General features: G+C 36.4%; 1 protein-coding gene across 1 annotated transcript in view; it reads left to right on the forward strand.

Moving 5' to 3' along the window:
* Positions 1–14,782, forward strand: part of LOC149287803 (cadherin-2A) — a 101,885-nt gene extending 87,103 nt beyond the window's left edge. The window contains exons 14-17 of the mRNA XM_089492416.1: positions 405–638; positions 3,242–3,381; positions 6,567–6,731; positions 14,576–14,782. Coding sequence (XP_089348542.1) covers positions 405–638; positions 3,242–3,381; positions 6,567–6,731; positions 14,576–14,782 — 746 coding nt within the window. The remainder of the gene's footprint in view (positions 1–404; positions 639–3,241; positions 3,382–6,566; positions 6,732–14,575) is intronic.
* Positions 14,783–25,483: the final 10,701 nt, after the last annotated feature.

Here is a 25,483-nt window from a genome sequence, read left to right on the forward strand (position 1 = left end):
TACCAGCTGAAAAATGAAATAAACAGATTATTCACAGCTCCTTGTTATATGATGACTCTGAATATCTCCTTGGAGCATAAGAATGTGAACTGAGGGAATTGTTGTTAATCAAGCAATCACTTATAACCTGGCATTAATAGATATTCATGATAGACTTTTATCTCTTTTACCTACGGTGACAGCTGCATGAACGACAAGTGTTCAACATTTTGTATCCTTAAAATAGCCTATTGTTTTGGTTCATTTATTTATTTGTGCATGGCATTAGGTATAATAGTGACCTGGTGAATGTGCACAGCACAAAACCTTTAAACATATTTAGTTGAGACAGTATCAGGAATGCACTTCTACAATGTTCATTTATGTTACAGAGTCTTGTTGCTAAAAGATATCTGCCTCCCCAGGTGACCATGCTCAGCTCAGTTTGAAGATTGGATCACTTGATGATGGCATCTATAACATTCCGATACAGATCACAGATTCCGGAAATCCTGCCATGTCAAACACCTCCTTCCTCCGAGTTAAAGTTTGCTCTTGCGACATGAATGGATACTGCAGCGGCGTGGCTCCAATAGTTGGAACTGGTCTTGGCACAGGAGCCATCATTGCAATTCTTCTTTGCATCATAATTTTGCTTAGTAAGTTTAGTTATTTTTTTCATCTCAGTGCAACCCTGATGGGAAAGGCATACATCTTCTAAAGAATAATCAAACACAACAACAAATATTAAAAGAAAGATAGATTGATAGATTGTGCCAAGGTAGTTGTGACTGCAAGGTAAGGTAGCCTTAAACTCTCGTGGACTTACAACTAGATATTCACTTATTAATAGCCGCTTCAGTCTAACATTGTCTCTCCACCAGTGAATGTGCCAGGTCTGTTTATAGCCCTCCTGTATGTAGGCATTTACCCCTGTGGTTTTCTGTGCTTTGAGCACTAATGGCAAATTAGGACATATTTCTGAGAGTGTTTTAAAATTCATTCTACAAGAGATTGCATTAACTAATTGTATAGTAATACTGATTGATACTAAACTGATGTATGGCAAACACATAGATGGTTGAGGTTGTAGTTGCATTCTTCATTAGACTTTGTAAGAAAAAATATTTAAACATAATTATTATTAATTATGATAAGTGCTGTCTACCAGCAAGAAGTAAAAATAATTGCTTCAACGTAATTTAAACATAGCATATAATATTCTAAATATCTCATGCTCCATGGCATCATGTGCAGTAAATGGTTAAGTGTATATATATATATATATATATATATATATATATATATATACACATAACCATTTACTGCACATGATGATCTGGAGCATGAGATATTTGATGATCATTATGTGCAGTAAATGATGATCATTTTGCTATGATGCTCCATGGCATCATGTGCAGTAAATGGTTATGTGTATATATATATATATATATATATATATATATATATATTGTGAGCTGGGATCATGTAACCACACAGTCTTAAGGTTTGAAATACCACATAAGGCTGAATTATTTTTAGAATTGTAGTCCTTTTTATTAAAAGGTCTGTAAACAAACATAAATAAAACAAACAAAAAGAAAAGCCTTGCTCTCTGAGCACTTACTGACAAACAAAAAAACTAACTATCGTTGGACGGCTTACCCGCTACCAACAAAAAACATTTAGCACAGACCTTTTTCGTTTAGGAACCGTTCAGCAGATTTGTTTAGGAGAAAATGCAGTCTCACTCACTGCTTGTATGTTTCTCACCTGACTAACTTACAGGGCTCCTTTTTGTAGCAGCCCCCTGCTGCTCATTGGTAACAGGTGAGTAAATCTCTGAACCAGAACTCCTGGACTGGCTGCATCACCTGCTGCAAGTAAACTGTGGAGTGGAGCACTGGCCCTCCCTTCTCTCCAAATGCTCCACCCCAGGGACCCAAACATAACTACAACATTACCATTACTTTGCTGGTAACAAAACATTCTCCCTGGGGTTATCGAATACATTGCACTGCAGTATTTTGTGGGAAATGTACATGTTATCCACCACAATGCCCTGTTCCCTGTCACAATATATATATATATATATATATATATATATATATATATATATATTGCAAAATTCTCTATCATAAAGAAGAATCATTCTTGCTATGATATAATTTCCTGTGGCCCGTGGGTGTCAGAAATGCTGCCTCTGCACACTGTGCTGTCAAAAATTCCAGGGTTGCATTTGTTTATTCATTTAGCTTCAGATGCTGCAATTTTATTACATCTTCTACTCAGTGTTACCTGTAATGAAATTATCATTCCTAGGGCAAAAAAAACACTTTTCGGGAGCCTTCTGGTTCTTATTAAAGCAAAGGTGTGATTCTGAGGCATGCACTGGGGACCTAGTGCCATCTTAAGTCATCTCAAGCCTCCAAAGGTCTAGTCTTAACTGTCTATGGACCAGTATACTATGCTGTAGCGCACTAGCTAGCTCGGTTGTTCAAAAATTAGTTCTCATTGGCAATCAAATCCCCAAGATTTTAGGAACACTCAGTAATATTCCAGTAAGGATATAGGCAAAACTAGTTTTTACTGGACTTGACTGCCACTAGTAGCCCAGATCTCACTTAACTATGCAGGAGGAGGGTTTGATACATCATTGGTGAGGAACAAATAAGCTGAAAGGTAGTGCCAATTAACGTCGTCTGACAATAAAGATTAGTTTACTGATGAACAATAAACAAATGTTTTAGCTGTGTTTGGAATGAAATAATTGACACATAGTGTTAAATCCGCAAGTGCCATTTAAGCAAAGCACTGATTTCATAAAACAGAAACAAACAATTTACATTCATAACCGTAAGAGCTGAGTTACGGCATTTAAAAGGCACATTTTAGAGAGTCCATATTAAAAGGCTATGTAAAACAGAATTGTTTTGTAGAATAACATGATGTGGAAAGCAAATTGATTTACTTGTTCAAGTTAAAGTGTATTAATATTTTAAAGCTTTAGTTAAAATAATTGCCTTACTTAATTTGCCTACCAGGGAAATCAGATATGTTTAACGCCAGATTTGGAAATAATTGGGTGAAAATTCCATTATGGGCCCAAGCCAAATATCACATTACTATTAGTCTTCCTTTGTACTGCATTAACGATTCTGCTGGTGCTTAAGCAAACTGCAACCTGTAAATAAATTAATTTAACCATCAATGTGTTCATTTCTTCCATAACCTTTTTATTATTTGTTTATTCAATCTACAGCTTTAGTTTTGATGTTTGTGGTATGGATGAAGCGTCGCGACAAAGAGCGCCAGGCCAAACAGCTTCTTATTGACCCAGAAGATGATGTCAGAGACAACATTTTGAAGTATGATGAAGAAGGCGGTGGAGAAGAAGACCAGGTAATAATATTACAATTTATCTATCTGTATTACTCAAGAGCTCCTACTTGCCATGCAAGAGACGCATTTTTTTTCTTAAATGGCAAGAAGACATTACTGTACTTCCATTTTTTTAATCATTGATCAGCAAAAGTAAGGACATTATTTATTTTTTAATGCCTACAAGCGTGATTCTCCATTAATCATTTCAATGGTTTTTCTTACATTTGCCACTGTATCACTAAAGTAATAGAAACAAATGTTCAGTGATGCATGTGCCATAATATTTTTGTAGCTTGTAGCACTAGAGTCATTGCCACTTCTGGTTCCAGTTTCATCAATCTGCTGTAATGCAACAGATACAGCACCCAGTTCATTTTCACTCACTGATAATGATCTGTTTTGTATAAAGTTCCACTGGTTTGATGGACTTAAAGGTAACCTAAAAAATAATAAAATGATCGCTTCTTCTAACATTTGATTACATCAAGCCACCAGAACACAACCACCTGTACCTTAGCATACCCCTCAGGATCATGCTGCAGAGTATGAAGCTCCAGAGAAATGTTTCTCTCCAGAGGATTGTGGTGAACATCTGCCGGTACCATTGTTTTTGAGGTCCATGACAGCAGTGCCCTGGACATTTACTAATTACCCACTACGCACGGCATGTTACTATTGCATATGCTAGTACTGAACATATTTAGATATTGCCTCTGCGGGTATGTCAGTCCCATCTCATTATGTGTGTGCAAGTGAAAAGGTAGAAGTAGAACACGTTTGTGGATTTTCCAGAAACCTACATTAATTAAGGAATTGTCTCGTCTGATGTGGGTTTCTGTTTTTCATCAGGTTAAATAGGAGATGCTGCAATATAATCAGTAACAACCATAGATGTGTAAGACCTCCCATTGTACTGCTTTGAAGCATATGGTGGTACTATATACATCAATTAATAATTATCAATAAGAAAAACATAGATGAGAGAGTGTTATTTTATTATATCTACGGGCACAAGGGTACAGGTGCCAATACTTTAGAGACACGGCTGCAGACTATAAGACATATCAGCCAGACTTATTAGGATAATAATTTGGGATATTTGGCAACTGCGTGCCACTGCAGAGGTTCCAAGGCATCCTTATCCCACCTTAGTCAAAGGGACCTACCATCATTTCTTTTACCAGTGATTATAATAAGACATGAATTACCTTTCTATCTCAAGTCTGTCTCAGACAAAGAACATAAAAGTCCAGGGTATAATCCATTTGTATAACTGTAGTTTATTTTATGCAGGTGACCACAACAGCGATATTTTTGGTTTCCAGAAACGAATTAAGCAAAGGAACCTAATGAACAGCTACATTTTTGTTGCATATTTTATACTTGCAAAACTGTGACCATTCATTTTTTTTGTTTTTTTTTTTTTATGTAAAAAGAAATCTCCCAAGTTTAGAAATGACTTAAGTGCTGGTAGATACAGCTCTGTGCATTAATTGCTTCCAGACCATTACTGTTGTCAGTTTAATGTATTCAGAAGGATTGGATTGCTCACAATACTGGCACTCACAGAAAAATTGCCATCAAAAAAGGTTATAATCCCATTTACCATTAAATGGAGCCTTATCATTTTTTATATTGCTATTTACGTTAATAGAAGGACAGTTTATTATCAACAAATACTTTGTGTGCTTTGCAGATTTCAAAGCGCATACCAATTAGAGGCTCTGGGCTAATTCCTTTAAAAATGTCATTGAACTGAAATCCTCCTTGTGCTAGAAATTTTTCTTCTGAAAATAGGAGTTTAGGTTACTTCTGGTGATATTTGTTACTCAATTAAATCTATGGCTTGTTTTCTGAAACCTAGCGATCTTCAGATTAATTCTCTAATGTCTAATGTGATTAGTGTTATCAGTGCCACATATTGTTTGGTAAAGTCATCTTGCAGAAGGATTACTGGAGAGAAAATAATCGACAAGTGAATTACGTAGAGATTGATTCCAAAAATAGAGCTGTCAAAACATAGGGCTGTGTGCAAATTAAGTTCTGTGTGAAACAAAATTACCACCTTGTTACAAGATATTTTAATTAAATGAATAGTGGCAAGAAATGTACCATGGCATGTCCCCGAGACAGGAGTGAAGTGTGTTTTGAATAGATTATGTATTAATACTTGTTTAGGTAGCCTTGTTCTAGGACATGTATCATCGATAGGAACGAGTACAAGTTACTGCAATAAGATGGCAGGAAAATGCTTAGTTTTTCCTACTGATATAAAACATACAATGTCCTATTTCCTCTACACTGCAAAAACATAGAAACACATCATTTGACTGCAGATAAGGACCATTCCGCACACCAAGTCTCCACTTCCTAGTGTAAAGACTCAAATCTTAGTCCTTGGTCTTAATGCCTATCCCATGCTTGTTTAAAATCCTTTACTGTTTATCTACCACCCTCTCAGTAACCTAAAACTTCCTACCATTACATCTAAACCTCTCACCCTCCTATGACTTGTTTTAACATTTTTATATCATTGAGGAGAAATGATACCCCTTTTTTTATGTGAGCGCATCCATTTAAAGACATGTATGTATATATATTTTTTTTTTTCATTTATCATGCTACATATGCAAATAGTGGACATGAAAGTAACAAGCAAATGCTTGTTCAAGGTGCCTCCATCCATAATATTTAAAGCTAAATTAAACCATCTGTCTATTATGAATTTCAAATCCAGATAAAACTTGTTCAAAATGAAACAATCCTAAATGCACCATGTACAGATGAGCTGTTGAATTTAGGAACATCTGTGACCTTCTCAGCAATTTGTTACAGGTTTGCTAATTTTCACTTCCAAATGTGGCATATTGGGTTACATTCTACCTCCCTAAGCTGCAAAGCACAGCTTCCTAGTTCACACATCGTGAGTTAGTTATAACATTTAAAAAGAAAAGGTGTCGATTGCGTCATGAACTTCAGAGGTGTCGTGGCACCTTCATTTACACCTTACGTGCACTGAATTTTAATATTATTATTATTATTTCTGGTCTCATTTTTCTCGTAACAAAAGATTTAAACGTAAGCTTTTTAAAACATGTTTTTTTCCTAGGAAGACTAGTGTTCCTTGCCTCCATTTAGCAGGCCATGTTTATGTTAATACCACATTCACCGTGGCATAATATTCTCATTGTCTTATTCCCCAGGACTACGATTTAAGCCAGTTGCAACAACCTGATACCATGGAACCAGATACAATCAAACCAAGTGGAATACGACGTATGGATGAAAGGCCAATCCACGCAGAACCTCAGTACCCTGTTCGGTCAGCTGCTCCCCACCCTGGTGATATCGGCGACTTCATTAATGAGGTAAACTTAAAAAGCTATTTATGTTTACTTAATTTTGTTTTTTTAATTGTGTTTTTAGATAATTGTTCTTTCAGACCTTAGTATATAATAAGAGCATGAGAAGGAAGAAAACTTTGGTGTATAACAGTTATACCAATCTATTCTTTGCAACAATCTAGTTAAATGAATGTTGTAGTATTGTGTTGTTTGGTCTATTTGAAGATTGATTTTTGAAATGTAAATTCCATTATTACATTATATTGTTTAAATTAATGATATATTCTACAGTGCATTTGTGTTACAGAGGCAGTAGGTGGTTGAAAAGGTCCTTACTCAAAAGTGTGTTATAGCTCTGCACCCATTTCAGGGTAACACACTGATCACTTTCTCTGCTATCTTGCAATCCACATGAGATTTAAGTGTAATGACATCATATATACCGCTCCCTTGTGGGAATGTGAGTGTGTGGGTATTAGGAGATATAGATCTTTACTTCATCATACTAAATCAGTACATAAGGACTCCACAATCTTGTATGTTAATGTATCCAACCTATAACTGGGTGGAAGAACAAAGGGTACACATTGCTCCATTATTCCAATTCTACATGAAACATACATTGCATGTAAAAAAATGTTATGTCTCCATGCTAGTAGAGAATGTCACCTTAATGTACAAAACCAATCAATATTCTGTAATTGTGTATTTGTAATGTGTGAACACTTTTATTTACGGTACAATGTCTGGATGGATATGGCACCCACTCCAGTGAGTGGAAACCCTCCAGCCCCGGTATTATGCCACAAACCCTGGGCAAAGATGTTTCCAACATGCATAATAAACAGCCCAAATGATCAGCTTGGCTTCCACAAGAAAGATCATTTTGCCATAGATTATCTCGTAATATAGTAGATGAAGAGGAATTGTTAATGTTTCACAACATAAGGATGAGAAAAACAATAGAATAATAATTACCCAAAACTTTATTTGGACTGCAGTCTGCAACATACCCTTATAGAAAAGTTGATATTTTGATCCATGTATCCTCTATTGTAACGCCTTGTTTTAAAGTAAACCATAACTACAGTTTCTAAGCAAAGCCATGCGTAGGAAATAATTAAGATGATTCTGTTTCATCCCTGCCTTATTTTTAAGTTGATAGTTGTTGGTTTTGTTCAAGAAGCCTTTGTACGGATGGGTGAGGCAAAATAAGAGAACTTAAGGACATAAAGTTAATTAGATAATACAGTTTGTGCCGCAAGCTTCTACCAGTTTCAGGCTCCTTGGAACGAAACATCTACAATTGGAATACACTGACTGACAAGAAAAAACAGTTCTGGTTAAAAAATGATCCTCTGTGTTCCCATTTGTAGCTTTATTGATAAACAGTGTATGCATCAATAGGTTTGCTTAACCCCTTCGTGACAATGGCTGATTTTACTTTTTGTACCCTTCTTGACAATGGCCGTTTTAACATTTCTGCACTGCTCGTGTTTAGCTGTAATTTTCTTCTTTCCCGTTTACTGAAACCACACACATTAGATATTGTTTTTTTCAGGACAAGAAGGGCTTTCTTTAGATGACATTGTTTTGATTGTATCATATTATTTACTATTAAAAAAAGTATAAAATATGGTAAAAAATTTAGAAAAAGTTTCTAACTTTTAGTTGAAAAATCTTTTACTCATCTATAAAAGGTAATGAAAAAACCTGATAAATAGATTCTACTATTTGTCCTGAGTTTAGAAATACCCAATGTTTATGTTTTTTTGCTTTTTTCTACACATTATGGGGCAATAAGTACAGGTTGCGTTTTGCTATTTCAAAGCCATTTTTTCCAAATCTGGTAATTCTTCCCCCCATGTGCCATTTCAGGTATATTTGAAGCCGGCCAATGCAATTTACCCCATCAAGTCATATATTTTTGAAAACTAGACAGCCCAGGGTATTCCAAATGCTAGTATTTTAACCCTTTCCAAGCACTAATTCTACCATCAGCCTTTATCAAACTTTATGGTAGTATTTTTTTTTTGCATTTGTTTTTTCACACACATTTTACTTCAGGTATGAATTAAAAGGTTCTCGTATATGTCACTATCATAAAACACCCCAATATGTGTTCAGCAACATCTCCTGAGCACAGCGATTCCTCACATGAATGATTTTGCCTGGCTGTTTGGGGGCAAAAGGGCCACATTTGGGGCATGCGCATTTTTCAATGTTGAACTTTGGCATTTGGGGATCCACTGCCCATGCCCTATTTGGTACAGCCGGGCCATTTCAGTGTGCCCAACAAAACCGTATATTTTTGAAAACTAGACACCCCAGGATATTTTAAATGCTGGTATTTTAACTCTTTGCATGCACACATTTTACCACCAGAATTTTTTCAAAGTTTGCAGTAGTATTTTTTTGTGTGTATTTTTCCCCCACACACCTATGTTATGTATGAATTTACAGCTCCTGGTATATGCCGCTGTCACACGACACCCCAATATGTGTTCAGCAACATCTCCTGAGTACCCCACATGCATGGGTTTGTCATTTTTTGGGGGAACTAAAATGCCACATTTGGTATGTGTGCATTTTTCTAATTGGAAATTAGATGTGTGGCCATCCTTCCGCCCGTGTTAATTGGGACATTGTTGAACCCGGCCAATTCAATTTACCCCATCAAATCATACATTTTTTTAAAAGTAGACACCCCATGGGCATTTAATATGCCAGTATTTTAACTCTTTCCAAGCAAGAATTGTTTTAAGCTAATATGCTAATTTTAGAACTTGCTCACAAAAATATATTTTTTCTATATATAATTTATTTTTTTTGCCTTTTTTTAAAAAAAAAATTGAACATTTTTTTCAACTTGAAGGTTCTCCTGACATCAGTGGGAAATTATTTTTACATTTTACTGTTTTTTTTACTATTTTTTTCTAATTATTATTAATTTTATTTTATTTTTTTATTTATTTTTACTAATCACACTGTGATTAGAAAGCTGGGCTCCATTGACTTGCATGGTCAAATGCAGTACCTGTATTCAACCTGCAAGTGGAGCCAGAGTTCTCTAGAGGGTCTGGAGACCATCTAGCGAACTTTTTCATCTTTATTGGTTTTTTTCCCGGGCCGCCGCCATCTTGCTGATGGTGAAGATCACCGGAGCGGTCACAGTCCATCCTGGGGTAAGTGTTTGGTGTCGCTAGATGCCTCCTGATCGAGGCATTCCAGCGACACCGTTTAAGTTTAGGAGATGATCGTTGATCGCCTCCTAAACGCTTTTAAAACGGGCGTCCGCCGCCATACAATATGGCGGATGTTGACGCCCCGGGGAGGGGCCAGAGATGGCCCCTAGTGCCGATCGTGGCGTTGCTGAATGCCTCGAGGTCGAGGCATTACAGCAACGCCGTTTGGGTGCAGAAAGCGAAAGTAGATCGCCTTCTGCACCTGTTTAAAGATGTGCCGGTCCTGGCACGTCAATTGTGTTTTTCCGTGACGTGCCTGGACTGGCAATTGTCATCAAGGGGTTAAACCCTTTCAGTGCCAACCACATACAATAAGTCACTAAAAAGCAAACAAAAAATAAAACAACCATTCTGTTGATGGAAAGACTGTTTAGTGCATATATATGTATATATATATATATATATATATACATATATATATATATATATATATATATATATATGCTTTGTGTGTGGTTCCATAGGTAAAATGTAAGGTGGTTCCTTGTATATAACTATAGCAAAGCAACAAAAATTGCCCTGGCTTCTGCAGTAAAGAAAGTGGCCCAACTCCCAGCACTTAAAGGGGTTAATCAGGGCATACAGTGGCTCATTATGTTTCTCTTCAGCCATCTCTTTTTATTTTTGATAAAAATTATTATTATTTGTAGTAATCTGGTAAACTGGTCACTGAAAGTCTTTCCTGACAATATACATACAATGAAAATAGCATCTTTATTTTAAAGACTTGGCCTAAGTATAGTCCATTTAAAAACCCTTTCTAGAAGATTAGTTTAAGAATACACAGGACAGATTCATTTGGTTTACACATAATTGGCATTGTAACTTAAATTCATTTATAAAACAAATTTAATAATAGTTAATTTTAATTTCCCTCACGTATCACCCTTTTCAGATGGTGCGAATGGTTGAAATTCAATACCTTTATAATTACCAAGAGTTGTCTCGAATAGGATTAGTGTATAGAGCAGCCAAATTAAATCAATTATGTAAGTGCTTTATACACTTGTCTTTTGAAGCATTTTAACAGCTTGTTTGTTAGTTTGCAAGTTATTCAGGCACGCAAGGTATTTCTTTTACACAATATAATGGTGAAGGACACAAATGTCTACCTTCATTTTGTTGCAAGCTTTCTTTCTGTTCTTTTTTGTCACTGAGGTGCAAAACTCCTGACATAACGCTGAAATGTTCACTGTCACATTCACAGAGGGAACGTGTCTATTTTACAGAGTAATTATGACTTTTTCAAAAATTAAATTGGATGGTTATGCAGATCCACGAGCACAATTTGCAGGGCACAATGAATGCCATAGTCAATGTGAATACCACAACCCTTTCATCATGTCAGATGTAATTAGCGGTGAGATCACAGATCTTTAAAAATTCTTTTTTTTTTTCAGAATGTTTTTTTTTCAGTATTAAATCAAAGTACTGTAACTAATTCCACATTCAGAATTTTCTGTGGCAGAAGGATACAATACATAATGTAGATATAACCAATAATTTAAGAAAGCATTATTCATAATAAAATCCATCAATATTTTTGGCCCCAGGAATTACATGTTCTATAAAGATATTATATACTTTATACAAGATAATTCATAAAAGATACACATATGCACACATTTATATATAGAGAGAGAGAGAGCAAATCTAGCAAGTATCCACTATATTTATAAAGGTTTTGTTTAATGCTAATTAATATAATGTGGTAAATATTAAAGTATATTTAAATGCATTATATTAATTACCATTTGATTTGTATTATGACTACAAAGTATATTTACCAATGAGAGAGTGATAATAACACATCCTGATTAAACGTGCAAGTAACGTTTTACAATTCCGTTAACACTGCAGCAGCAAAAGAACCGTGTGAAACTATTCAGACAGCAACGTGATCTGATTTCCGAGATAAACTATGCTGTTTGTAGAACATTGAAAATAAAAGCTGTTTGAAAGCGCTCCACTCACAGAAGAAGAAACTGCAGGGGAGGAATACAATGGACTATTCCAGTAGCTCTGACTTGGCCATAAGTGATGTCATGCAATGATCTGCCCTCATGAGGACAGCTGTCACATCACAAGTGGGATTTACCAAGAGCAGATATGTGGTGGGGGTGCAGAGAAGAATAGTGATAAAATCGTATAATCTCCTTGGTATTATACAAAAAAAAGCAACAACATTTTTTCCAAAATATACATATTAATTATATATACATATGATGCATATTTATCTCTACAGTCTATTGCACATTGCCTTCTTTTTAATCAATATTATGCATTCTGGAATACCTATTAGGCTAAATGGCTAAAGACCAAAATATAATGTATTATTAATATTTATTGTTTTATATAGCGCCGTCAGATTCTGCAGCACTGTACAAAAGGTAGACAGGACATAACATTTAGTATATAACATAACAAGATGACTTACAGAGACAACAGATGGGCCCTGCTCAAACAAGCTTACAATCTAGAGGGAGTAAGGCTGTGTTACATAAGAGGTAAACGTGCTGTTAGGGAGGGACCAGCCGCACTAGTATAAGTATTGCAAGAAAAAGGAACATGGGAGGAAGAGTGTTAAGCGTAAGTTCGTAGGCGTCCTTCAAAAGTGGGTCTTAAGGGATATTTTGAAGGACAGAAGGCAGGGGAAAGGACTGATAGAGCAGGAAAGGGCATTCCAGAGGATAGGGGTAGCCATTGAGAAGTGTGCATTAGAAATCAGGACAGACGGGAAAATTGGATGAGTGGAGAGACCGGTTAGGAGTGAATTGAGGAGTGAGAAGATGTAAGTGGGGCAACCGCTATGAAGAGCTTTTAAAGTAAGATTTTGAAATGAATCCAGAAGTGTGCAGGCCGACTGACAGAAAGGAGAGGTGTTAGTAAAATGGTGAGAGAGAAGGATAAGTCTGGCTCCAACATTCAATAACCTTTCAATTTCGGTTAAAACTGTGAGCTGCTAAAAATGCATACATACCTTTTACTGTATTTTCACTATTCATTATTTGCAACAACTCAGCAGTTGATCATATAAGCAGTATTTTTCATTATTTTTGTCTGTGAATCTATGCATCTACCACACACTTAAATTATGACTGTACACAACACATCTTTTGCAAAATGAATTTGAAAGTACCTTTGACATCATAGTTTCAGCATAAAGAACCTTAAAGAAGTTTGCTGTTCCACTGAGATAAAAACATTAATTCTAATATGCTAAACATATAAACCATAGATTTGTAACTGCTTTTCTTTCTGTGGTCATAACAGTGTTTCCAGCAAATATTGACTAATTTGGCTAGGGCATTTACCAGTGCTTAGAATCATATTTCCAATGCTGCATTTAGTTGCAAACATGTTAAATTAAGCATAATAGGTGGAACAGCATCTTTAATTTAAAATAGAAGGCTAACATAACAGACCCACATTTCCAGTAATGTTCCTGAATTTGATATTTCATATCTTATTATAGCGAGTTTAAACAGTAAAACAATGCAGTGAAGCTAAGCCAGTATTCCCCTCTTACTGACACAGGAGGCAACAATAGAATTCTGATTACATACAGGTAGATTGATATGATTGAGTATATTTTAGTAAAGCTTTGCACAGAGTACAATGGGGCAAAAAGTGGATCGGTTATCACCATTTTCTATAAACAATTGAGTTAGCTTCTTAAAAACTTTGAATGTAATTCTGACATGTTCGGATACCAACATGACACTGAAATTCGTAATGGTACCTTGTTAGCTTATAATGTCAGAAACTAGACACATTGTTCTCCTTCTACAGTTCTCCCCACAGCTTCATTTGCCTCTATATCATCTGCCATCCAACATCATTCTCACTGCCTTGGGGTCAACTTACTGTAGAATTAATCTAACATAGTACTGTTGTTTTCACCTAAGCTCTTGCAAGATAGAATAGATCCATAACAAGAGCCTGTTCTCTATGTTTGTTATGTCTCAGTAAAAGAACACATATATTTCCTTAATATTTAGCCCTCTAGTCATCTCACTCCACTCTATAGAAAGGTGACAGCAAATTTAGCCTTTATGCCAGTTCAATGAAAACATTCTTCCACTTGCTTTACAGGGAAAGAGAGGAATAATGGAGGTAGCAAAAGAACACAGGGGAAACATAGTCAAAATGGTTTCGTGTTCTTATATAAACATTTCTGCCCTGCATAACAGCTTTTATATCCAAATATTCACTATCCGTTTCTCCTAGGAGTGATCCATATTCTTATTCATTTTTATGAAATGTATATTGTATGGTTTTCATGGTCTTTGCAATCAAATCTATGCCTGTTCCCATTTATATATTACCTATGTATTAAACTCAGAGTTGGTGTAAACCTGTTAAAAATCAATAAATGTGTGTATCATTGTCCGGACTTGCTAGGACATGGCATGGGATAGATCTAAGTGGATCCAGGTGGTCTAATGGGACATGAGAGTTCAGTATTACATGACCCTGTAGTAATGGGAGCACGTAGCATAAGGGGCAGCACTTGGATTTAGTTGCCACTAGACCAAAAGGCACAAGCCCCCCCGATGCTAATAGCCTTTTTTGTAATTATTTATCTCAATATGTTTCTTCACTTTTTTCTTTTTTTTTTAGGGACTGAAAGCAGCAGACAATGATCCCACCGCCCCACCCTATGACTCTCTTTTAGTTTTTGATTATGAGGGTAGCGGCTCTACTGCTGGATCACTGAGCTCCTTGAATTCATCAAGTAGTGGAGGAGAGCAAGATTATGATTACCTAAATGACTGGGGCCCTCGCTTCAAGAAACTTGCCGATATGTATGGTGGAGGAGATGACTGAACTTCAAACTGAACTTTTATTTTTGTGGACAAGAACAAACATTTGAACTGATATTCCCAAAAAGCATAAAGAAGCTTGGCTTTAACTTTGTAGTCTACTAGCACAAGTGCTTGATTGAAGGCTTTGGCATAGGCTGCAAACCAATTTGGGCTCAGTGGGAATATCAGTAATCCAATATTGTTTGGAAAAAAATTGATTGAGCTCAGTTACACTTGAATTTTACAGTACAGAAGCACTGGGATTTTATGTGCCTTTTTGTACCTTTTTCAGATCGGATTTAATTTTATGTTCAACGCTTTAATGGTACTGATTCCTGAAAGGGTGAAAAGACAAGGTATGTTGTGGGTGGGGTGGCATAAGTAATCAAAATATCCTTCACTTTTTTTTTACACTGCGTTGCTTTCGTTCAAATCTGAAGTAGAGAAGACATTTCTTTAGAGTTATTTTATTAGCTGAAAACAGAACATGTGAGTGACATGTACAGTGCATTATATCTAGTTCTAGAAGTTAGAGTTTTTCATTGAAATTCTCCAGTTATTTGCAGTTGGATGCAGATGAAGGGAGCTATCATATCACCAATTTTTAGCATATTTGGCTTTTCTGTAGCAGGATTGATTTTTTTCCCTTTTCCACATGATATAGATTATAGGCACATTTTGGTCTTAATCAATGTACAATTTTATGTTTGGGTCTTTTTTCACTTCACTGTAAAAACCGTATGTGTACATAATGTTTTATCAGCATAGTCTATAAAGAAGTTTAAAAGCTTCAGAACATGTGTATGTATTATTTGGACTATGAATCAGGTTTTGCATGTTTATATCTTTCGTTATGGATAAAGTATTTACAAAACAGGTTAAAACACAATTTTGTTCAAACTGTAGAATGAATTCACAATTTTTTTTTTTAATTATTATTATTGATTTGGGAGGGTAAAACAATTCTTAGCACAAATATTTTACATAATTTGTACCAAAAAAAACAGGGGTAACCTGACACTGGTGGCACTACTAATACATGTTTAAGGGGGGTGGGAAGGTTTTAAACTAAAGAGACTTTGACAGCAGCTTTGCCTCTGTATTGTGTACCAGAATATGAATGATGCACCTCTGACCCCAACGTTCTGAATAAAATGCTAATTTTGGATCTGGTGACTGGGTTGAATTTTTTTCTTTTACACTTCAGCAATTTTGAATGTTGTAAAGAATCCCAAGATACTAGAAATTCAATGAGAAAAATGAGAGAGTGTATTACGTGTGCTTTCAATATCTTCAAGTTACCCCTTCTGTACTCCGTACCAAAAAGAAGTCTGATTTCCCTTTTGAATATTGGAGCAGGAAAGAATATGGTACATTTGAGTGATCCTCTAGTTTCATGGGAATCAAAGCCCCACAAGTACAATGATTGAAGGATACATTGCATACCCTTTCATGTCCAGTTTGTTGAAGAAGATTTGTTAACTTTAAAAAAAAAGTAAATCTGGCATTTTGGAACAGAAAACAGTCATCTGCGTACTTTATAATTGGATATAAAACAACTACCCCAGCGTGCCGTAATTTAGAATAATTAAAAGCTGTCTTTTCTATCAAGTCAATTTGAATGAAAATAGGATACATAAAGCAGTGTCAGAACTTCCATTTGCCTGTCGTTCTCAAAGACAATCTCTCGCTCTCCTAATGATTGCTTTTCTAGTCATTAAGTGGCAGCGTATACCTGGGGGATTCCACTAATGGATCTTTACATTTGCCCTTTCCATGTCCTGGAGTTCAGGCGAAGAAATAAATTCCTCTGATTGGAAAAACATACCCTGACTTGTCTGGCTTAATTGTCAAAATATAATTTCATCCTTTATCAGCATTTTAACATTTCAAAAGTTAAACGTCTGCTTTTATTATTATGTCGTATATATATTGCAAATTGCTCCTGATTTACCATTATCATATTCTGAAAAGCATAAAACATTTCTAACATTAAAAATACGATTTATTGATATCCCGTAACGTTGATAGATTGCAAGTCCAGTTCTGTATCATGTACACTTGGGTATGTTAATTCTAATGTTAATAACTGTGTAAAAAGGTACTTGTTTATCATGATTTCTAAACACAGTTATTCTCTGGATGTAGTTGACATGTTAATAAGTACAAAATTTAGCATATGTTGTCCTTCATGAATATACATTATTATCCTGTAGGCAACATTGTGCAATGAACTTGCTATAATTGGGTACAATTTGCAAGGCAACCATTTCATGAATTAATTTAATTACAGGAAGGCTATATAACATCCTTACAAGGGCCATCAAACAGAAGTCAATTCTTGGTAGGTTTTATAGGGAAAAACATTTGTTTATGTAGATTATGAAGTAATCAGAACCACTCAGTGCTTTTATGGTGAAAGTATATAAAATTATATGGAGCAGTGTTAAAAGCTTACAATAAATATTGATGTACTTTGGATTGGTAGCTTTTGCTATTTTAGGTTGGATAACATAGACATTTTGTGTATGACCAAATTATAATGTGAATCAGTTATTGTTAAGACAGGAATATGTCTTTCTTTTATTAACACAAACGTTATAACTTATAAGAGACGGTTTATCCACAAGCAATTAGGAAGACTTCTTAAAAATCCTGGAAACTGAAGGAACTTTACTCAGGAAAGAGAGTGGTAATACAAAGACATATTTGAAAACCCTATATCTTTGGAGCCGTATGTCTTTATTATATTGAGAAAGTGTCACATGCTTGTTGTAATAGATTAACTTATGCATAGACAAGAGCTGATAACCAATAAAAAGTGGACATCATTCTCCAACACACCAGGTTTCAAAAACAATTTGTTAGAAATGCCCAGTGATGCACAATAAAATACAACTCTAAAAAGATTGTGTTTCTTGCGGAATGAGTATTCCTTAATGGTAGTCCTGGCAGGTATTTGGTTTTAAAGAAGGGCTTTTGATAGCAGTCTAACAAGAGATGACTTTTGGGGGTTCTGCTTTGCTGATATATACGCCAAGAGTCATAAAAATATATATAGGCAACATTCATTATTTCCTTTTGAAACATACACACTCTTCTATGACCTTTTTTCTTTTCTTTTCAAATCAAACAAAATCATTAGTTGTCTCGACTGTAAGCAAACTAAAAAAGTTATTCCACCAACCCTACATCTTAAGCACCTTTTACGTTCAGTTCTTCCACATAAGGAATCCTCATCAATCGTTTTGTTGGAGGAAGGTAGAGTACACACTACTGAGAAATTTGTAACTTGCAGAATGCATCTTTCTAACAAAATTTTTGGCTTCAGTTTTTTTTTGCTGGAAATAGTCATAGTTACCGTATTTGTTCAATTATAAGACGACCCTGATTATAAGACGACCCCCCAAAATCTGAATATTAATTTATGAAAAAAAGAAAAAGCCTGAATATAAGACGACCCTATAGGAAAAAAGTTTTACCAGTAAATGTTAATTCATGTAAACTGTGAACAATTTTTTTTTAATAAAAACTATGAGAAAAATATTTTGTTTTTATTTCCTTCCCCCCCACAGTTATGCACAGAAATGTGCATAATGCCCCCCAGAAATGCCTTATACCCCCCTATATGCCACTGTGCCCCATGATATGCCTTTTAACCCTCTAAATGCCACTGTGCCCCATGATATGCCTTTTGACCCCCTATGTGCCACTCTGCCTCCAGAATTGCCTTATACCCCTATATGCCACTCTGACATTTAGGGGTTTCAAAGGCATATTATGGGGCAGAGTGGCATATAGGGAGGTAAAAGGCATTTCACAGAGCACTCTGCCTCCAGAAATGCCTTATGCCCCCCATTTAACACTCCCTCCCTCCTCCAAACTTACCGGAGCTTCTGAGTCCCCGGTGCGTAGTCCGGGCAGCGTGTAGAGCGCTACTCTGATCTCTTACAGCCGGGGAAGGTCTGCGCGATGGACGCAGACAACCCCCGCTGCTAACCGCGCCTCCTCCCGGCTGCGGCGGAAGTTGTGTACGCGAATCGCGTAGAGCTCTACACGCTGCCCGGACCAAGCACCGGGGACTCAGAAGTATCGGTAAGTTGGGGTGGGGGGCAGGAGGATCCAGGTCCCCTGCATCGCTGCGGGGGATCTGGATCTTAATCTCATAGTCAGACCTAGTTGAGGTCTGACTATAAGATGACCCCGATTATAAGACGAGGGGTATTTTTCAGAGCATTTGCTCTGGAAAAAAACCTTGTCTTATAATCGAGCAAATTGACATTTCAAAAAACAGGTGCTAGTTGCTTGATAGCGAGGTTAACAAAAAAGGGGATAAATCAATCAAATGTTTGTAAGATACTTTAGTTATGTAAATTCAAAATATATAAAACAACCTTATTTATCTCCCAGAACTGTTCACAATTATGCAAAACTAAAGGATGAGATGGTGCATTAAGGGTTTTTTTACTACTGGACAGTATAACTTCCAATATTTTCATATTTTAGGCATTATATTACCACCAATGTGTTCTGAGCTCTACTAAAGGGCTTCATAATATCTAAATACAACACCTCCCCACGTTGTGAAATTGACAGATTTCAAAGTTTGCAAAGTACTGCACTCAGGGCAGGTGATGCCCTTTTGTTTTTTTCTTTGGACATTCAATATTGTGTTGTATATGGTGATGTAGTATAGCACTGAATGAAGCATTTTTTTATTTCACAGACAACTCTTGAGGTCATTTCACTAAATGGAGAGCTGATGGGAGGGAGGGTTTAGAGGAGAGTTATGGTTTCAATTGTTTGACTTCATTATGAAGGCCCAACCTCAGCTGAGATTTCTTTGAAAGTCTTCTCATACATTGAATTATGCATTGTACCAGGACCAGCTCAGCCCTTCTAGTTGGAGAAACATGTTAAACAAGTCTTGCCTATCCAATGAAATCTTTTTCTCCATAGACTTTTATTAGGTAAAGGGCCATGTTGAGTTATTAATGGTGTCCATAAGGACTTGATGTATTGTGTTGTAAGCTGGGCTAACGTAACAATGCATTCCCTACATGAATTGATTTGCCCTCCAGTATCAGTATGGTTTAATATAAGGACCGATGTTACGTTGCACCTCACTTAAACCAATATTGGTCTTTTTAAAATGGATATGTAGGTTAGTCTTGAAATAGAGTCCAGGAGAAATCAAAATGTTTAGGAGATGTTCTGCTAAGGCAGCAGAACTATGTATTAAACTTGTTGGTAAGATTAAAAAAAAAAAGGAAACCACAGATGTGCCACTGGTATTGAAGGAGAAAAGAGTAGCATTTATGAACTGAGCAAACGCAGAACATGACACCAAATATAAAGCTAAGCTTAAGGTAGCAAAATGCATTATTAGATGTAAAAAATGAGAAAACCTTTTAGATATTTATATAAAAGTGAAATAGAAAAAGTAAAGAAGGAATAATTCGTTTAAGCCTAATGTAGGGAGTTATATAAATGATGAGAAATATCTAGCAGATGTGTATTTACAGAGGAAGAATTTCTACTTGAACTCTTAAACTCTTGAACTTAAGTAAAAACAAATCCATGGGACCCAATGGGATACACTCAAAGTTATTTAAAGAGCTTTGGATTGTCTTTGCAAAACAGTTGACAGACTTGTTTAACCAGTCACTATTTATGGGAGTAGTTCCAGAAAATTGGAAGTTGGCATTTGTAGTGCCACTTCACAAAGAAAGGTAGCATTGAAGATTTGGCAAATTACAGACTAGTAAATTTGACAACATTAGTTGGGCATTAATGGAAACCATGCTAAATGAAAAAAGATTGTTAAGTATCTGGATGCAAATGGCTTGCAAGATCAGAAACAGCATTGGTTTACTGCAGGGACATCGTTAAATTAACTTTAATTATTTGACTGGGCAACTAAAATAATATAACAAGGATTTTAGATGTTAAAATAGTTGAATGGTAATGGCCATGGTTGAGTGATAGGAGACAGAAGGTTGTAGTTAATGGTGAATATTCCAATGAAGGTCTTGTTACTAGTGGGGTACATTAAGGATCTGTATTGGGACCAATGCTTTTTAATATTTTTATAAGTAATTTTACAAAAGTTCTTAATGGTAAAGTATGCCCTTTTGCAGATAATACAAAGGTCGTAGGGTAGACATTCCTGGTGGAACAAGCCAAATGATAAGTAATTTAAATAAATCAGAAGAATGGTCAAGAGATTAGCTGCTGCAGTTTAATGTTAATAAATGTAAAATAATACGCTTAGGATGTTAAAAAACCCAAGACAGATATATCAAGACAGATATATAGCACTGGGGGCATCATCGTTCTGTCAAAACAGAAGCGATGGATTTGAGAGTCATTTCTGAGGATTTAAAGGTAAGCAAGCAAGCAATGCAATAAAGCATTAAAAAAGAAAGCAGGGAGTTGGGTTGTATAGAGAGAGGCATTAGTAGCAGAAAGGGGAAGGTGGTTCTGCCCATTTACAGATTTCTGATCAGACCTCGCCTAGAGTATTGAGAGGTTCTGGAGGCCTTTCTCTCCAAAAGAATATTGACTTATTGGAGAGAGTTTAGAGGAGGGCTACAAAAATTATAAATGGTTTCCAGGGTAAAAAGTATCAGGAAGTGTAAGGGATATTAATATGTATAGCTTGTAGGAAAAAAAGAGAGAAGGGCAATCTTTTTAGGAACATCTACATACTGAAGCTGATTTAACAAAGCAGAGGAGGGAAGTTTATTTCAAAGAAGACTTCCTTGAGGGTCAGAGTCTTAAATATAATTATTATTACCATTATCTTTTATTTATATAGCGCCAACAGTTTACGCAGAGATATGACAAGACAAGAACTGACAGACTAAGACAAACCCATACATTTGATGGAGAGAGCCCTGCTCGCAAGCTTACAATCTAGAGGATGTAGGCAAATTTGACTGAGAGGGTAGTAGATAAATGGATCAGCTTACCATCAGCAGTGGTAGAAGCTAATCGAGTGAAAAATGTAAACACAAATAAGATAGGTTGAAAGCTATCCACATACCTGGGAACTCTCCGGGTTTGACCCAGAGATTGCCGGGTGAGCGCTGCTCCTCCGGTTCTCCGGGTCAAGACCCGAATCCTCCGGGTCTCAAGAGCGGAGTCTTGACACGCCCCACTCCCCGACCATTTTTCCTTTAAGTGGGGGTGGTTCCCGCTGCCGCAGCGGGAACGCCCCCTACGTCAGTGGGAACGCCGCCGACGTCAGTGGGTCCTCCCACCAATGTCAGCGGGACACGCCGGCGTCAGTGTACAGACCTGGCCGCGCCCCGCAAGGGAAGTCTCCGGGTAGCTAGAGCCCAGAAGTTCCCAGCAGGGGCATAGGAACTTGGGGGATAGATCCCCCCAGTAAATGATGCGGGGGGACCGATTATGAAGAAATCCCCCAGGGCCGTAGGAACCCCCCCAATTGAAACGCCCTACAGCACCCAGGAGGAGAGAGGGGCGCCGAGCGGACGTCATATGCCGGCACTGAGAAGTGAAGCCACACGCACCGTGGCAGAGCAGCGAGATAGAGGCCTTGCGCTCCCACCAGAGGACTGCAACACGGTAAGGGAACTACAAAGGGAGGTACGGAGAGCATGAGAAGAGGGGGGGTAGACAGCGTGAGAAGGGGGAGCGGGTTGATAGTATGAGAAGGGGGAGAGGGGGTACATAGCGTGAGAAGGGGGGACAGAAAGTAAGAAAGGGGGTAGTCAGAATATTGAAATAAAGAGTGAGAATTAATTAATTAATATGTGGATGAATTGTGTGAAGGCGTAAGAGAATGAATTAATGTATGCATGAATTGTGTGAATAAGTGAAAGAATGAATTAATGTGGATGAACTGCTTGAATTATTTGTGAGAATGCATTAATGAATATGTATATCATGGATGTGATTAAGTGAAAGGCAAAGATGGCTCAAGCAGGGTGTTTGAGCCTTGGCGACCAAGATGGCACAGACAGGGTGTTTATGGGACAAAGATGGCTCATGCTGGGCTGTTTGGGGACAAAGTTGGCTCACGCTGGGCTGTTTGGGGACAAAGTTGGCTCACACTGGGCTGTTTGGGGACAAAGTTGGCGCATACTGGGCTGTTTGGGGACAAAGTTGGCTCACTATGGACTGTAATCTGTTTGTGTAATCTGGGGAATGTGGATGCCAGGGCTGGCCTTTGGGGTGTGCAACTTGTGATCTATGCCTGTAATTCAGGGTGTTTCTATCTTTACCTTTAAATTACTATATAAGAAATGATACTTACTATATATATATATATATATATATATATATATATATATATATACTCTATGTTTAGAGTAAATAATGGAGAATGATTTATTGATTTATCTCAGTCACTTAAATTCTTTACACAAAATACAGAGCTGTATTTTTTGCATAAACAATATTTTTAGGTAATTTTAAAAGAAAAAAGTCAATAAAAACCTAGCAACCTATGTCAATGGACCTAATTTATGGCTAGTTCACAAGATCACCTAAAATCTTTAAAATATAATTTAAAATTGATTACTACTATGATAGACAGTGTCTAGAGAGATAATAAGGCAGGCTTATTTTACCATGCCCAATTTAATTTATTCTAAGATTATATCAGAAAGAAAAAGGTGGGTCCAATTCTACTCGTTATTTTTTTATGTCTTTGATCTTATTTAGGACAGCAGCTTATTTTACTGTGTCACTAAATCAGTAACAGACGTAGGCAGCTTTAAGCGCTGTCATAGGTTATGACACCCTTTCATGGACTATAAAAAGTTATTTTCATAGATTGAGTTGTAATACACAGAGCTCTTGAAAACTCATCTCTCATGCTTTATGTATTTGGTTTTGTTCAGGATGACCCTATTTTATTTTGTGAAATGATGGGATTATTATAGCAGAATTTAACATGACCTCTGCAGAGGACAACAGATTCCTCATACGTATAGTAATTGAAGGTGAATTTTCTGTAGCTGTTCACTATAAATTCAACTACAGCATCTCTTTAGGTCTAGGTCAACACTGTATTATTTAATATTTTGAAAAAAACCTTTTACAAGTAGATGTTTGATATATATGCGTGCGTGTTTATAAAATAATAAACTATATTAAATTATTATTTTAACAACAAATATATTTAAAATATATCTTTAAGGCAAGACCAATAAAAAACCAGTCACCATGATCAACCTGGGAGCAAAAGAAAAAAATAACATTAAAACCACGCACCTAATTTTATATATTTTATATATTTGCTGCATATATTTTTGTCGGTTATGTTTTTTTACTAGTCCTGGTACTAAAATACTTCATGAAATGGAACGATTAAAATTGTGTATGGTATCCTTGGGAATGTGTTTTTTTTATAAACATTAATCAATAAAGGCAGCAAGATTTAGTGGACCACGACAAATTTTAATTAAGAAGAAATGTATTTGGTTACATAATGTGCAGTATAGGACATATGCCTAATTTTACTCAACCATGTAAAAATTTACACAGCTGTTTATTTTACCAACCTTATGACTAATGTAACTTTGTTGTAGGAACTTTGAAATAAATGGTATATAGCATAATAAAAGGACATTTAATCCATAAGTATGTTATAGGGCTATATCGTCAAAGTAAATATTGATTACTGAAAAAATAAGATTAGTAGGGATTTTCAAAAGCAGCATAATATACAGCTGGATTATCAAATCCAGAACTGAGACAAGAACCAAGTGCCTAAAATGGAAACTGGGTGACCATATAGCAAGTCCAAGCAAATCTTGGCCTGAATCCCAGTTGCCACTAAATCCTGAAAAAGAAAAGCAAAGAGAGGATGGGTTGAAGAAATTGTAACATTTTCTAGCATCCAGTTGCAACAAAGGCACAAAGTCAGAAGTATTGGAAACATGTTAAAGAGGCTTACAATTTATGATATTAGATATGCTAATAAAATAGATATAATATACTTAAATATGTATTTTGTAGCCTTGGGAACACATTTTTTCATTATGTTTCACTTCTTGTTGTATCTCATGGTTACAAAGTGTTCTCAAGAGCAATGGTAAATTAAACCTATTACGTCAAAGGTCCACTTGAAAACAAGGAAAATTACAGGTTGTTCTCATGCCATCAAGAAAGGAACAGATACAAACTTTATATATTTTTGACTTATAAATGGAAGAGATTCATTTTACAGTTTGGTTTTTTTTTCCTCTCTAGATATATACTATATGACCAAAAGTATGTGGACACCTGGCCGCGAAACCAATATGAGCTTGTTGGACACCGCATTCTATGGGCTCTGCTTTGTGCACAGGTTAGGCTGGAACAGGGAAGGACCTTCCCCAAACTGGTGTCACAAAGTTGGAAGTATATAATTGTCTAGAATGTATTTGTGCTGTAGCATGAACATTACCCTTCACTGGAACTAAGTGGCCTAGTCCAAACCATATCCTTCCATCACCAGACTTTACAGTAGGCACTATGCATTCCAGTAGGTAGTGTTCTCCAGAGAACACTATTCCATTGCTCCAGAGTCTAGTAGTGGATTTCATTATACCCCTCTAGCCAATGCTTGGCATTGCTTGTAGACACCTTCAGCTTGAGTGAAGCTACTCAGCCGTGAAAACCCATTTCATGAAGCGTACAATTATTTTACACGATACATGCACTCAGGGGCCCCACTTTGTGAGTGTGTGGTCTACTGCTTTATAGC

Source organism: Sceloporus occidentalis, unplaced genomic scaffold, assembly GCF_023333645.1.
Source record: "Sceloporus occidentalis isolate IW3139 unplaced genomic scaffold, rSceOcc1.0.p SCAF_56, whole genome shotgun sequence".
Taxonomy (NCBI): Eukaryota; Metazoa; Chordata; class Lepidosauria; order Squamata; family Phrynosomatidae; genus Sceloporus; species Sceloporus occidentalis.